The sequence below is a fragment of the Labrus mixtus genome, chromosome 17 (assembly GCF_963584025.1).
Source record: "Labrus mixtus chromosome 17, fLabMix1.1, whole genome shotgun sequence".
Lineage (NCBI taxonomy): Eukaryota > Metazoa > Chordata > Actinopteri > Labriformes > Labridae > Labrus > Labrus mixtus.
Genome location: NC_083628.1, coordinates 13718472 through 13735256, shown reverse-complemented (window position 1 = coordinate 13735256; position 16785 = coordinate 13718472). Strand labels below are relative to the sequence as shown.

General features: G+C 40.0%; 1 protein-coding gene across 4 annotated transcripts in view; it reads right to left on the bottom strand.

The window, feature by feature from the left end:
- The window catches only part of sardh (sarcosine dehydrogenase), a 45876-nt gene extending 29413 nt beyond the window's left edge, over positions 1-16463 (bottom strand). For 2 of the 4 annotated variants that reach the window (XR_009676315.1, XM_061061536.1), the window contains exons 1-10: positions 15943-15961; positions 15147-15336; positions 14379-14515; positions 13586-13764; positions 12797-12976; positions 11496-11619; positions 10911-11011; positions 7918-8022; positions 3776-3905; positions 1640-1726 (exon numbers count right to left, since the gene is read on the bottom strand). Coding sequence is in view for 3 of the 4 variants with exons in the window: in XM_061061536.1 (XP_060917519.1) it covers positions 1640-1726; positions 3776-3905; positions 7918-8022; positions 10911-11011; positions 11496-11619; positions 12797-12976; positions 13586-13764; positions 14379-14515; positions 15147-15331 (1228 nt within the window). In the remaining variant the exon portion in view is untranslated. Of the gene's footprint in view, positions 1-1639; positions 1727-3775; positions 3906-7917; positions 8023-10910; positions 11012-11495; positions 11620-12796; positions 12977-13585; positions 13765-14378; positions 14516-15146; positions 15337-15942; positions 15962-16383 lie in introns of those variants that run through there. The other 2 variants (XM_061061537.1, XM_061061538.1) reach the window with 2 other exon arrangements.
- Positions 16464-16785: the final 322 nt, after the last annotated feature.

Sequence of the window (16785 nt, the reverse complement as noted above, 5' to 3'; positions counted from 1 at the left end):
CCTACGACAGTGATGACAGAATGAGTCTGTCTTGGAGAAGTAGCTGGGGAACAAAAGAGCAAAAACAGCAACAAACAATGACCTATTCAAAAAACAAAAACTAATCCAGTTAACAAAAACTACACTTCAGCAAAAAAAGAGGAAGGTTTGTGTGAGTATAGAGCTCAACAGTGTGAATTTGGAAGTAAAAATCCAATTCATTTTCTCCAAAGTAGATATGCTTATTAGCCATTATGTCATAACCATCCAAGATAGATTCACCACGAGCTACCTGAGTGAGAAACGATGGACTATGCTCCTGTAGGAGACTCAAGTTTGAATGATATGAACCTCGTTTAAAATAAAACAAGACTCATTCTTGATATCGGGGAAAAGAACTACACTACCCACGATCATAGAGTGTCACAGCGACGTCGGTTATTTGTGGAGCTGGCTGATAGTGATACCATGGCAATGTTTCACACTTCGCCACAGAATGCAAACAGATAGATTCGCTAGCAGGCTAACTATGTAGTTAGCTAACACGAATTAACCTTGTTATTCCGCATTGAGTTCATTTATATATTCAACAACAGAAACTATAAGATTTCATAACACTTGTATTAACAGTATAAACACTATAGCAACTACAAAAGTTACATTTAATAAGAATTAATATTTTTTGCAATGGATTATGGGATAGGTAGTTCCTTTAACTCCGGAAGACAAATGATGTACACAGTCTTGTACTTTGGCCTTTTTCTCCGTTTTTCAATGCAGTTTTCTCACCGAATGCAGACGTACTCTAGACACGAGTATTGGGGTAGCTGGTTGTCTTGGTTCAATCTCTTGATATAAGGAGGATATGAATAGGGAATATTACTTCTGGAACCAGAGTCGCAGAAACAGTGGGCGGTCACTGTTGAGCTCTATCAATAACACTGTAAGCTCACTCATTAGAGCTCCACCTCTCTGCAGCTCCAAACCTCCTCTCATAACAGCTTGAGAGGTTGACCCTGTAGTCTTTAAGTAAAAAAAAAAAATGCTTTTGCTTAATGGTTGTGATTGCTTTAGCATTTACACCCCCTCTCTCTTACTGTTTTTCCATTTGCTGATATACTCACATTCCTTCAAGTTTAATGTTAGAGGTATAATAATGGATTCAGTTTGAAAGTACCATAAGTTGTTTTCTGTTCATATATATGTGTGTGTGTGTGTGTGTGTGTGTGTGTGTGTGTGTGTGTGTGTGTGTGTAGGCATGTTCATGTGTCACCTCCATGGACTCAGTAAAAAAATCCTCCATTATTAATATGTGCCTTAAGAGCATCCACTAAGATCAGCTATGACCGGGTCAAGATCTAGAACAACACTCTTTGGTCACCTCTCTTTGCTTGTTTTCTTCCCGTTTATTTTGCCACATACTTCCTCTGAGGATTCCTTTGACCTTTCAAGCTCTATTACCGTTCCCCTCTTGGGAAAAGCTGTACGCGATCTAGTATTTGAAACGATCCAACCGCAAGTGATATTAATATCATGACTAACCCAAAGCACATGAAGATCCACCTTCAATATTAGAAATCTGCAATAGTCATTTTTCCTCTCTCTTTTCTTTTGTTTCTTTAAAATTCATGCCTCGTCTTTCCATCCCTGCGGCACTTACCAGCGCTGTTGAAGCCACAGCCAAGGAAGAAACCTCTGACCTCTGGCGCTTCTCCCATTAGCGGCTTATGGTCTGCTGTGAACGATTCTGAAAACACAAAAGCGAGAGAAACGTGGTGGATAAAAGTGGCAACAGATGAAAGGCTACCTTATCTCCTTATGCTTAGCTTCATTATCTCCAATAGTGCTTTCACTGTATGTAACAGACCCAAGGAAATTCAGCTTTGTCATTTTGGCTCAAAAGGTCTTTCTGTATATCACTCATGAAATAAATAACATAACACAGATTACCTGTCTGAATAACTGAATAATACTAAAACTGGGACTTTTAAAGAGGTTAATATTACTTTAATCTCTGAGCATACTTTGAATTGTTCAGGGAGGTGTAAGCTTAGCACATAAAAGTGACTAAGGGCCTTCTCTTCCGCCCTATGAACTGGCACAGTGAATGGATAGCGTCTCGTAGGAGCAGCTCCTCTGGCATCGAGATCATATTGACATGGGCAATGCATAACCACATTCAGCACAGACATGAGGGCTTAACCTGCAAAAAGGATCGGAAATTGGTGGTGCTAGCACTGCTGATGTTAGCCACACTGCTAACTAAATTACACTGTTTACCAGCCTCCACTTAAAAAAAAAAGAATTTGACTAAAAAGAAATATTTTTCTGATATTTAGAAATGTCAGTTAGTCTGTATTAAAATTTCCTTTCAACCAAATAGGAAATTAATTGCTTGAAACATCCTTAATACATGTTTTACAATACATCACTGATGTGTTTATCTGTTTTCACCCTTGACCCTCCAACAACCGTTTAGAGTGCATAGCTAAAAGACAGTGTTACTGTATGTCCCCCCTCTTGGTCCTGAAACATCTTGAAAACATACTATAGGTACTCATGGAAATCAAATACTCAAGATCATCTCGGTTCTATTTTCTCAGCTCTCTCTCCCGAAGGACACAGCAGAGGACTCAGCTCACTGACTACAAAAACAAAACACTCAGAAGAAGGATATTAAAGAAAGGGTGAAAAGGTAGAAGGTACTCTTCAACAACAACAAAACACAAAATCCTGACATTGATTTCAATTCCATTTATTCTATCTAATATGTTTCCTTTGAGTTCTTAATATTACATTGTTAATAAGTATAAAATACATTTTGTTTTCCATCTCTTTTATTTTGCTCATCTCTGCCATTCTCAACAATTTATCTTCATCGTCTTCCATGTTTTACTAAAGTTCCCCTTTTCTGTCTCAAATGTATTAACGGTATGATGGTGAAAAATCCAATTACAAGTATCCAATATCCAGTATCACTTTTAAGGCCGCTACAGATCAGCTCACAACTCCGGGAAAAGTAATATTTGCTGGACAGAAGTCAGGCTTGAGCAACTCAAACTTTCTCTGCTACAAACATGACTCATCGCCTGCTAGTTCAGGTATTCATGAGCAAAGGTTGTATAGGACATTGTGAAAGATATTTCACAGACGGCTACATTTCACTTTGAAATGAGTCTGTATCCAATTTAGTAAGTGTCAAGAAAGTTGCTTGTTTCCTTCTGAGGTTCAGAATGTTGAAAAAAAAAAAAAAGAGGTGCTTAAAGGGATACTTCACCATTTGCATTAAGCTTTGTATCATTAGAAACCTGGTAGTATTTTTGAATGGGCGTGCATCCCGCCCTCATTTTCCCCTGAGATGGGAAATCTTTGTATTTCTTGTCTGCAAAAGGAGCTCACGATGACGCAAAAATCTTAATTTTGCGTCATCAGCGGCTGTTGTGATTAGCGGGGTGAAACTACAACGCTAGTTCCTCATATTTTATTTTTTACTAAAGCTACAGACCAATCACAGATCAGTGGGTGGGAACTCTGGTGAGGACGAGGAGCCGGGCTGCACTGGTAGTGTCCGTGCTCTCACTGTTTGCCTATGAACACAGACAGAGTCTGTTTTCTGCTAGCAGATAGAACTCCCATGATTCCTTGCCAGCCTCAATGTCATCTTTTGTCATTGTTCGATTGATTGAGAGCCCCCTGGTGTCTGAATCTACATACTGTGCCTTTAAGCGACTGCAAAATATTGATTGCTTCTATTGAAGTAATGGTTTTGTGTGTGTGTGTGTGTGTGTGTTAGTACCTGGTCCACAGACAGTGGATTTGATGCCGGTCTGCTCAAGACCTGGAACTCTGTTGATTGCACCCTCAATATGTTGCATGAATACATCCCAGTCCAGATCAAACAGGCTGAAGGCAAACTTATCAGACACCTGGAATATAAAAAAAAAACAAATGCATCTATATAAAGTTACTTTGAAACAACAAATGTGTGTAAGGGCTTAAGGGCTTTGTGTTCTTACACTGGTTGGACAGGAGGCATGTCGATATTAAAATGGTCACCCAGTCTGGGATTATAGTTTTTTCGTTTTGGCATGATTACAAAAAAAATGGTGTAATATGGAGCAAATAACCACCTTGTTAAAATGGGCTACTGTTATAAAGCTTTGAACAAAAAATACAAGTTGAAATGCAAAATACATCAAGTTTTTTTCAAGTTTGAGAAAAACTATTAAGTCATCCAACCAGAGAGAAGCTGATAGGGGACTGGATCATTTCCATGTAAGAAGGATTCTCAAATGTGCCAGGGGGAGAGAGAGAACGTAATTGCATCAGCCTGTTCGGATATACAGAGATACGTCTGGGACATCTACAGGGACACCAAAGACGGCAGTCAAGGGACATGGTGGTAGATTGATTTTTAACACACTAGATAGAGTCCAAAAAACAAATCCCCAGAAATTTTGCAACTTATGAAAAAAATAAAACACACGGCTAAGGTAGGCAGGGGTGTGGCTACATGGGTCACACGTGGGTATAGTTCTTCTAGTTTGGCTTTAGAACAGTGCATCCTGAGAAGAACTTTAAACTGTAAGAGACCCAGATGTGCACATGATGTCGTGGAACTTACTTTATCAATTACGTCACTCTACCAGTCATCTGAAAGTTCAATATTAATTTTTTTTCTCCCAAGCAGTTTTAGCTTTAATAATGGATTTGTTGTTAAAAGACATAATGCAAAGATATATCTGATTGGGGTTTTATTTAATGAGTTCAAGGGGCAGCCCTGACGCATCCTGCATGACATTGCAAAATAATCTGATCGAGTATCATGAGTGCAGACACTTGGGTTAGCCTGGGGTTAGTATATAAAAGACTGATCCTTTAGATGGAATGGTCACTAAAGTTAAATTACTTAAGAGTAGCAAACATATATTGACTTGTTACACTTGCATTATCACGTTTCTTTTTTGTTGCCATTGTCGGGCAGCTGAAACAAGTTCTTAAAGCAACATCGATTCAACACCACAATCAAAGATGAGGGTTAACTTGTTAGAATAGGAAAGCTGAGGAGATGGAGCGGGGAATGTCATGCAGGAAAGAAGTCAAAGGTTGGAGTTGAACTCCACCTGCTCGGAGAGCAACAGCCTTCACACAAGGAGGGGGGGGCGGGACCTAACCACTTGGCCCACACCGTGCCTCTTATTCAGTCAGGGGAAATGAGAGGAAGTTCTCATTATTTCTAAGCAAACCCTTACAAACTGTCTCAATGTTTTAACCTTATTGCTTCATTGTTTTGATACAAATATTAAATATAGCCACTTTGAAATACTGTCTGTTAAATTCTTATTTCCCCAAAATGAGTCCAATCTACTGCAGTGGATTGTTGTCAAATGTTATTTTGCCAGTTGAGTCAGCAAATGAATGCGCTCGTTCTCGTCTTTCCTGCTTATTGCTAAAGACTTGAACAAAAAGACACTACAAGTCACCACACGTGACTTCAGACTCTGTGTGTGTAAGACACTTGTTGCAGCCACAACACAATCTTGTAGCATCTGTTGCATTGACTCTTTCTCAACAGGGATTCAACATCACTTAAATCAAGACAGCTCCCTCCCTCAGTTCCTTCTCCAAGCCTTAATTTGCTCCCATCTGGATATCTGTTGCTCCCTCCTCATGAACATGGCCAAAATGTTGCTACTGTAACGAGTGCAGGGAAGTGTAGACCGCCTCCATTAATATTCCCCCCCACCTACAGTAATATGACTGACTCAGGATGCTCAAATTGATAAGACCAGCACAACCACTTACGCTCTTTGCAGCGACGTCCTACAACCTGGCACTGATCTGATCAAACCTCTATGCATCCTGCTTCATAATGGTGATTTGCAATTCCCACGTCCCAGAACAGCAGTCGCTAACTAATTTTAGAAGGTGACCATTTTTATTAGTCACTGCAGAGGTAGGCTGGATAACCGCATCAAAGTTGAAATCTTTGTAAGTAAAATGTAAGTGATTCTGTAAGTTAGAAGTCTCCGGTTAGACAGAGTTCTGAGGGTAGAAGGGGTTCCTATACAATTAGCGTCATTGGTGGCACTCCGGATTTGATAAAGACCGAAACATCACAGGGATGTACAAGCTGACGGATTGGTGCTTTCATGTGAACAAAGAGCTTCTGCATTATTACCGAGCACTGACACTCAACTGGAGTATCTGAGGAGCGGTGTTCTTTGTCCGAGACACCGCACTTCTCAAAATCCCTCCCGAGCCATCGATCCTGCTCAGCTTCACTCAGTAGGCATCGTCTATTCTCTCCGTCTCCCCGCTAATTCTTCTTTCTGTATCTCCCCTTTCTTCTTCTACTGCGCGCCTCAAGACATCAAAGCAACGCTCAGCTGCACGACGAGAACAAAAAGAGCTGCTTCTGCACAAAGAAAGCCACTAAAATGTAAAACCACAGAGGAGTCTGAACACACTAAAATATCCGAAGGTAAGAGGATCGACCCATATGAGGTCACTTAAGGACATACCATACACTAGGTTTACTTGTTCAAAAAGCAGTGGGGTGCTTGCTGTCGGATTACAGGACTACAGAATAGAGATTCTGCACACAGTGGTACAGGGTAAAGTTAGATAGTGTTGGTTGAACCCACGCTGGGGGTCAATACTAAACCTAGAGATGTTAAATGAGTAGACAGGCAGGCAGCCAAGCGGATAAACAGAGAGTCATAATAACATCTGTCCAACAGGCGTGAACATATTACCAGTGTCCTGCAAATGTCCCATCTAATAAGTCATTGACATTTCTTTACATTCTGGGTTCAAGATTTTGGGCTTGCACAAGTTTTACCACCTGAATGTGTTTCACTGGATTAAAGATGTGGCTCCTTTTTAGACATGAACATGTTGAATAGATGTTTATGGATACTTGTGAATGCTATGGGTAAAGGATTATGTTGCACTGTATTAGCATAGGTCAAAAAGACTACATGAATAAATCAAACAAGAATGCGCCATGATGGAAAAGTTATTATTGTGCAACACAAGGACAGTGAATTAAAGCAGAGATGCGAGCCACTAAACTGTCCAGTCCACTTATCAAAGTGCTCCAAAAACGCCGTCCTTGAGATAAAGTACACATCCATTAAGATCATCTGTCAATTCAGGCTTTTATAATGATGGATATCCAAATACCAGCGCCTTATATCCACCTTTTAAGAGTCAGCCTGTTCATAAAAGAACAGATAACTTTTTTTTAATTTTTTTTTTTATAAAGAGTCGTTTGAATCATTTTCTTCACAGCCTTTTGTCTTTTCAGTCTTTCACAGAAATACTTTGGTTTTAATGTTCCAATAAAAGCGATTTCACTAGAAGTGGTACTCAAATATAAAGTTTGTAGGCGGTGCTAAAGAATAGATATGGTGTCATTAAAATCAATGGGATTTTCTAATGTGGAGTAGGGTTATGCTTATCATTCCTGAGGGAATTATATAAATAGTATGCAGTTGTTTAGATATCTGACAGTTCCAACATGTGTTTTTTATAGCAAAGAAAACCTGTCTTTTTCAATGGCACAGTACTTCCTTGAAGCATTGGATATTTGTTTTTTAGTACTTTAGTTTTAAACAATGATACATAATAATGAGTCCTGTTTGGAAAATGACCCCCAAGATAATAGAGCAGCAAGTTATCAACACAAGGGAAATAAAACCGGATAAATAAGCGATAAGGTCAAAGTGACAGACAGGTTAAGGAGTATATAACAGGATTAAACTTCATTCAGCTTCCTCATTGAAGTATTGATTTCATGCCACACAGGATAGACGCTGCGTCATCCGTTTCACTCATGAACACGGACGGTCAAACGCAGGTTAAGGTTTGAAAAGCTCACAATTACAGACAGAGAGTGAGACGGTCAATTCTTCAGCTGACACCCAAGCTTACCTCATCCCAGAAGACGGGGTTGGCTTCGTAGCCTCCCACGGACAGAGCGTCACCTTGGAGACGCAGGTACACAGATGCATCATGGTCCCTGACGTTTGGCATGTTCTGCAAAGTGTGAAAATGAAAGGGGGAAACAGTCATTGTGAATTGAACTGAACACATTGTGCTTTAGGTACAAACTGATAGTGAGCTTCGTAAAAAAAGAGAAGGATGATTAATTACTTAAACTCTTCATTCATCAATACCTTAGTTTATATAAGCAACATATAAACCAAATCAGACTCACAAAATAAGTTAACCCCAGCCTGAATCTCTGAATAAAATGAATTACTTTGTGTAAGTTATCAACAGACAGTGAATGTCTCTACACAAGAAAGACAAGTTAACACCGACATATTTGTAGCTGCGCAAGCCAATGTATGCTTTAATTACAATATAAGGAACTACAAAAGGAGAGCCCAACGGATTAATTGGCCAGCCGATAGTAACTGCCGAGATTAGCTTATCCAGTGACTATCGGTATTCGCTAACTTTATTTCCCATATGCGCCGATATTACTCGATGTATTTACCAGTCAAATAGCAATTTCTTTGAGCGTCATTGAATAACACTAGCAGTTCACCTTCTGTCTGTCACCAGCAGAGGGTGCTCTATGTATTACAACAAGCATTTACACCCTCCGGAGTTTCCAGCAGTGCTGCACATACAGGACATGTGCATTTACTTTTCTATTGAGAGACCATCTTGTCTTCTTTCAACTTCATTACATTTTTTTTTTCCACAAGTGTTCCATCTGCATTTGAGCGATCAACATCTATATATCTCTAAAGATCCAACATAGATCTAAGAAAGATATTGGCTGGTATAGCCGTATCTGAACATTTTTTTCTCCCCAATATTCTTATCGTTATCGGCCCCAAAAAATCCCATATCGGTCGGCCTCTACATAAAAAGATTTTATGAAAATGCTGTGAATAGAATTTGTTTTACACTATTATTTGTTATTATTTCTTTCTACAAATTCAGTATGACTTTAACAGGGAAAGGAAACCAAACGTAATCCCACCCATGTTCCCATTGTTGCTTTAAATAAGAGCAAATGCACAGAAGAGCGTATACAATACAGAACATAACAACCATTAAATCTTTACAGCAGCAGGGAACGCGCTAACACACCATAGCATTTCTTTATGTATAGCATGGCAGCTACTGACATACCATGAAATCTTTATTCAAATCCCAGCAGAGATGCATTCACCCCCTCAAGTCAGAGAAAACTGTCTTGTAGAGTGTCCCCTGAATAGTTACACTGCAAGTGTGTTGTGTCATTTGTTTTCATTCTGTCATGAGTGCTTTGCATTGGAAAGTCATTGGCTCTCTGGGTACAAAACCAAAATACCAATGAACAGGCTGACATTTGGAGAATGGCGCACGGCATCTAACAAATCAAAACTCCCTCTCCTCTTTCCTCTGTGCTGATTAAAGTCAGGCAGCTTAACTCATGTGATCAATACTGAACACAGAATACTGAGCGCTGAACTTCAATACAATCTGTCTGTCATGTAGTCACGCAGATAAAAAAAATACACACTCATTATCTGCGTGCATGGAACTTTAAAAGCAACTCCAACACAGCCTCAAGGGACAAAAACACACACACACACACACACACACACACACACAAACACACACACACACACACACACACACACACACACACACACACACACACACACACACGGTCAGCACGAGATGTGTGAGCTGACAAGTTGCTCGTCCTGGTGGGAACAGATTTCCTAATGGCATCCGAGTGTGTGAGCGAGTGTGTCATTTTGTGTGTGGGCTGATGTCTGTGAGTACATGATGTGGCAGTAATGCTGGCTAAGCTGCTCTTAAACTACATAAGAGGGAAGGGAAGCTGTGACAGCCCGCCTAAAAACCACCAGCCTCTAGAGGACGAGTACCGATATGCATGTGTACACTAACTAAACCCAATGCACACAAGATGCAAAATCACAGAGCTACAGTGGATCATGTTCACAAGCCCTGACAGATGTGTGGAATCTGCATACAGAGGGACCTCAAAGCACCCCACAAAAATAGACATGTTCAGCAATTTAAAAGGACACAAACAACCCAATCTGCTCTTCTTAATTGCAAAAATAAGCACAGAGCCTCATCCCAACACTAACATCAGTCGAGATCATTTGAAGTGATCATCTATAATCTCACAGTGCCCCCTGTTGGTCAGACAGACTCAATGCAGACAGAAGAAAGAACATTAAGAAGTTTGGCACTTTTCGAAAAGGATGCCTGAATCCTATTCTGATCTTACATATCATGTTTGGTTAACTGTAAAGCTTCACGCCTACCTATGGATTTGTGACCTTCTCGGTACTATCATTTCATCATCTAGTATGAAAGTTACTCATTCCTCCTCTGAGCTTCTTTTTTCAGAGGTTATAGGTGGTTGTTGGAAACATTCTGCTGCTTTACGGGAAACAAAATGTGAGAAATGCCTCACACACACACACACACACAGGCCTGAGAGCACAAACAGGTGACAAGACATGCATCAATGGAGAGATGTCAGAGTGAGGGGAGCTGCACAGGGACTATCTTCTCTGAGTAGTTTGAGGTCCAGTGCCTTGCTCAAGGGCAGCTTGGCAGTCCTCAGGAAGGGAAATAACAATTTGGATAACATCTGAATTAGAAAAAGATCCGAATTACAGAGATGAAATTGTGTGTCCTCATTCGCTTGGTTTAGAGATGTAACGAAACAAAAACTAAAATCGAAATTGTACTCGTGTTATACAATGAGGAGTCTACTTCCTGTTCTGGTGTCCTGCATTGAAACAGTTTGTTTTTAGTTGACAATGTTTGTTTCCAGTATAAGAAGCTACAAAGCAGCCAGCATGCTATCAGGGGCTAAAGATCACTCTGTCAATGGTTCATTTTGTACATATAAATAGCAGTCCGCATGGAGTTCTTACCTGTATACCTTCAATTCTCTCTGTCACCACATAAGCATGATGCATGGCGATAAGCGGCACCTTGACTCCGGCCATATCACCCAGCTTGGTGGCCCACACACCTGCATGGAACACACACACACACAGAGCATAACAATCACAAAATTGTGACTTTAATACTGGATGAATGCAATTTTTTGTGAAAAATAGCCAATAAAAAAAAAAAACAGAATAAAACAGGAGTTACAGATTTGGGATTGGTGTAAGAATTTTAATCCTCATTTTATGATGTTAGAATGAGGATTAAAGATGTTCTAGATGTTCATGTCAGAGCTTTTCTATAATCACAGAATGATGCTAATTTTGTTTTATTACTAGCCATATAGATATTCTTAACCTTCTCTTCACCTGCTAAACCCAAACTTATTGAAGAAAACAAACAACTACTTGTTGCAGAAGTGAACAGAATTTGACTAAAAATAAAAGGAGCTCATGACCCCACTGCTTACAGACTGCACCGACTACCTGCTCCTATTGAAATTAGATTTTTAAAGAATGTTTATATGATTTTCTATGATCACTTAGTTGATGGTGTCTGAGTCTCACCTGCACAGTTCACCACACAGGGCGTCTCAATGGTCCCATGGGCGGTCTCCACTGCCTTCACTCTCTTTATTCCCAGGTCATCTGCGCGTACTTGGATGCCAGTCACAGGGCAGTTCTCGATCACCTTTGATTTGAAGAGCAGAGTGGGGGGAAATTAACAAACACCATACAGATGATATATATATATGTTGTGCTCCATCCTGGTAAGATTCCCAACATGTCATGAACATGGAAGCCCTTTCAGTATCAGCTCATTTAGGTAGTTATATTTCTTTTCACAGCTGTGGCCTGACATTTTTTAACGCTGCAGTGAATGCAGTTTTGGGTCAGTCTACAGATCAACCACTCCTCTTTTGAACGGTTTAAATAACTAATGGCTAATCCTATTCATATTTCCATTATTCTGCAAATGCTGCGAAATTCTAAACCAATATGAAAACCTGAACAATGAGATCAATACATCAAAACAAAGTGCATGTTAGTTCTCCACATATCCATCTGTGACAGCAGCCAAAGCTTATCATGCTTTATAGCAGCTGTGCAGACTCAGTTACCATGGTGATATTAACCAAAAAAACAGCCACCTTCACAAGACCAAAAGTTGAAGTTAGAAAGAATGTTCTTTAAAGAAACAGCCTCTATGTGAAATATCCTCATACAAATGTTACTTAATTATTGAAAATATGCATTGAAAGTACTGAAGAACATATGCAGCAGTTTTTAGATAATTTGAGCGAAAGATGACTTTAAAATGTGAACTATTTAGTGTCACATTCACTCAAAGCTGTTAAAGAAGCCATTGGTTTAAATCAGCAATTCATGTTTAGCTTTACACAAGGTCAGGACTTAGCTATCTACACTGGCTTTACATGTTCACAGAAGGGTGCTACTTTTACACAGCTCGCTAAATGACTAACTAGCCTGAGTGGCAAGTGAAGAAGCGGAACTAGAATACTTTAAAATGTGCACTTTAGCTCAATGATGGATTTTTTTTTTTTGCATGACCAAAGTCATTCAAACTGAAAAGCATTTTCAATTTTAACACATTTCTCCTACAGCTATTAACAGGTTTTAAATCAGTTTACCATATCAATGCACTTTACATGATGTTGATGATGTATGAGCTTCTAATTGTAGCTTTTACCAAACTTTAGCATTCTGCTGATCTTCAAATTCACATATTGAGACTCTACATTAACAACCTAAAAAATGTGTTTGTTAGTTTGACTAGACTACCATAACAAGCACATCCACTGTAATATGTAATGTTCATCCATGGTGAAATTAGCCTTGCACATTACCGTGGCTCCCCGGGCGGATGCAGCTCTGGTCAAGGTGGTGCATGTGCCGGCTGGGTCCATGGTGCCATCTTTAGGTACATACAGGGTTCCATACAGATCATCGACGTTCATCAGAGGATACAGGTCCTTGGTCTCAGCAGGTGACAGGACATGAGACTCGATACCATAAACTTTACCCAGCTAAAAGAGAAGGGGAGATTTGACCTGAGATTGTTGTCATTTCAACTTGTAGCCTTTTTTTGCTACATCTAATGATAAATCTTTGAGCTCAATTTCTGCATGTGCTTCACAGGAAAAGCTTTGACCTGATGGCTTTTTACAATAAAGCAGCTCTAGAGGAGTTGGGTTAGAGTCACCAGTAGCATACCTGTATCAAAAGTTTAGTTTGTATTTGTTAAAGTTGATCATGTTGACTGCTCCTGGTTGGATACGTTTTACACCATGCATTGGTAAGGTGAACATCGAAACCTCTAGGACACATAATGGAGATAAAGTCTTTTACCTGGTCCTGTGTAACTACATGTGGAGCAAACCATATCTGATCACAAACTAAATATCTAATAACTCCTGTTGAAAATCTTCTGTTGAAAGTTTGTCCACACACAAACTTCTATCTAAAGCATGGCTTTCTCTACGGGCCACCGCTTAAACCTACAGCTATCAAACCTCTGTTTTCAATAAGCACATATATGTTTATGACTTTTTGTTTGCCAAGAATGAAAGAAAAAAAAAAAGACATGTATAACATAAGAAGAGACTTCTGTATGTGACCATCTTTTTCATCCCTACCGACATGAGGCGCTTGTACTCGTCCAGCCTCTGCTTGTTGGAGGCGATGAAGAGTCCTCCATTTTGGATCCAGCCTGTGTGGAGACCCGTCTCCTCCTCCAGGTCTTTGCTGATCACATTTCTCGTGTGAGCCAAGAGCTCGACCTCGACATCACTGGGCCGCAGCTGCCACAGCAGGCCTAAACGACAAGCACACTCATGTAGGGTAACAATTCTGTAGTGACTATCTAATGTCCAAATTTCTTATCTTGCCTTTAGTCACTTGCATAGGTGTATGGAAAGTTCTTGAAAATAAACAAATGTCCAAAATTAAAGTACTTTCTGATGTTCCAGTTTATTGTCACATATGAAGAAGAGACAAACCGTGATGATGATATGATGAGTTGTTATTTCCGAGATTATACTGTTGGTTGTCGTTCTTTTGTTATGTTAAATAGCCTACTTACGTTATGTTGTGTTACGGTAAGAACCGTATGTTCCCACCACCTATGCCCTCGTTTCCTGTTCACCTGTGACATATAAACACTCAACCAACCACCTGACCAATTAATCCAAATGATAAATTATCACCACCTAGTGTCCAAATTGAGTACATAAATAAACATATTAATAAAAGCCAATACAATACTTATTACACAATAATACAATACATAAATACAGACACACTAAATTGGCTCCTACAAATTCAACACATACATTTGAGCAAGTTGTAAAAATAATGCTTATTAATACTTTAATTACATGTTTGAAAAAAGATACTGTAGCTAGATACGTAATAATATAATAATCTTACCTGCAGTGTGCCAGGTGGTGCCAGCAGTAAGTCTGTCTCTCTCCAGCAGAACTACATTGGTCATCCCCATTTTAGCCAAGTGGTAGATGGTCTGACAGCCCAGACTGCCTCCCCCGATCACCACCGCATCTGCTGATCTGAGGGTGGTAGCAGAAAAACACAAAGGAGCTCCAGCATAATCTTAAGAGAAGCATTAGCAGCACATCATTTCTTAGGCTCTTTTATCTATATGCTAAATGTGACGCCCACAACAGCTGGTTTTGTTAGGTTAGCAGGAAGGCAGGATAGACTATCCAGGCTAATAGAAGAGGAAACATCTTTAAGCCTCAGCACTTGTATTTGTTTAACCATCACAAAAGAAAGAAGAAAACGGATAGTTGTAATGGGTGGAATACATTGTACTGAAGCCTCTCTTCCCATTGCTAGCTCATCTGGCTGGCTCTCACACCTAGCTTAGCATCTAAATCTTAGCAAAAACAAATAAACACATTTCCATTGTTGACTATTGCTTTAATGTTTTTTTTTCTCCATCTGAAATGTTATAGAAACATGTTTGAGTCTTGTTATCATTCACAATTGTTTGTTGCCATTTTTGCAGTTAAGCTAGCTTTATTTTATATATACAAACGTATGTCATCATGAGTGATATTCCAATACTGATCCATGACACTAAATAGGTTTAAGCTGCAAGAACTACCAAGATAAATGGCCAGTTTGACACCAACAGGATAAGCACGGTGCAAACATGTATCCATGCTCGTAGCTAACCTAGGTAAAGGTTTAGTGGGTCCTGAGGAGGCTCTATCATTCTGTTTGAGTGTCTTCTCATAGGGAACACTTTTTTCTTTGGTGGGCTCGGAGCTGCAGGAGCGAGCAGGTGTCCGGCACAAGGGAGAGCGTGGAGGCCGCACTGCCGTCACCATCCGCCGCACTGTGCTCCCGAGGAAGGCCATGGCCCCTGTGGACAGACAGACGACACACAGTAAGGGCATGAGGCGTTGCTGCAGACGCATGAAGTGTCCTTAGAACACTCGTGGTTTTACTGCAAAGTTATTTCAGGGCAATTTAGGAAAACATTTCACGCAATTGTCAGACAAAAGCACAATTGAATAAATGCTGTGTATTCTGTGACTGTAAAAACAATCAAATTTAAGCATCAAATACAACATTTGTGCATCATTCACAACTGGAATCGTGTATTATTATTCATGCAACATGGTTGAAAGTGGTTTGAGATAACAATATTTGCACCTGCTTTGATAAGTGACCTAGATTTCTAACACTCAAAGGGAAAATGTTCAGTCGGCTGCAAGTCCCAGGAGTATAATCTGACCACAACCTTCGTTCACAAGTGCAACTGAAGCTGATAGTTGTGATTGTGAAGGTTTCAATGATTTCTCAGCCCTGTGGTCGCTGATGGTAGAGGGCTACAAGTAGGCCAAGAACAGTTAATAACTAACCAACCTTAATTACATGAATAACCCAAGTGATGTGTGGATTTACTGAATGACAAGAAAACAAAAGCATTGGGCTTAATCTGTTAAATATACGAACAATAATAAACCTGTCTGCAAGTATTTGAACCCGTAAATGAAGGTAAACAGGATTAGAGTGACTTGTGCATGTCCAGCTGGGAGACTGTGTGGACTTTATCCGTCTACAACACCAAGAGCTCATTCATGATGTGGCCGTGCTGCAGCTCAAACTTATGCAACTTTTCAACCAGATCTTGTGGCGAGGAGCAAAACAAAGTGTGCATACAAGTGGCTTAAAATGGCAATCAACAACACCGAGTGTCCCTTCAGTATAAATGACGTATAACGTGCACATTAACAACAAAGCACCGTGCGGCGTGACCGTCTGAACTAACAGAACAGCTTGTAGATCGAGGTTGTAGTAACGTGGCATTAGCCGGCATGTGATTTCCAAAAACAGCGTTACGACCTGTGAATTCACAGACAGGAACTTCAGGTTGCCTGAGAGGCTTTTCCACATGCACACTTACTTACACTTCGCGTGTCACAGTCTGCCCGGGTCAATGCGATCGATGCAAGATATTTTTTTTTTGCAAAAATATCCTTTTTTGCAAATATCCTTTTTTGCAAAAATATCTTATTTTAGGCGCAGAAATAGCCGAAAATTGGTGTTTGACACAGAGAAATCAAGTTTTAAAGTGTGGCCCAGATGCAGACGTTCTCAAGTTGTCACTAAACGTGAGCTGTAACCTAACTGGGTAACTGGGCTGCCAGTTGTAGTTCCTGTCGTGGCCCCTCCCCTCCCCTCCCCTCCCCTCCGTTCTGTAAACTCAGACATAGGCTATACAATCTGATACAGAACTAAACAAGTCAAATCAGGACACTGTCATGTAATTCATAATGTTTGGAAGAAACAACACAGGATCGCAAAA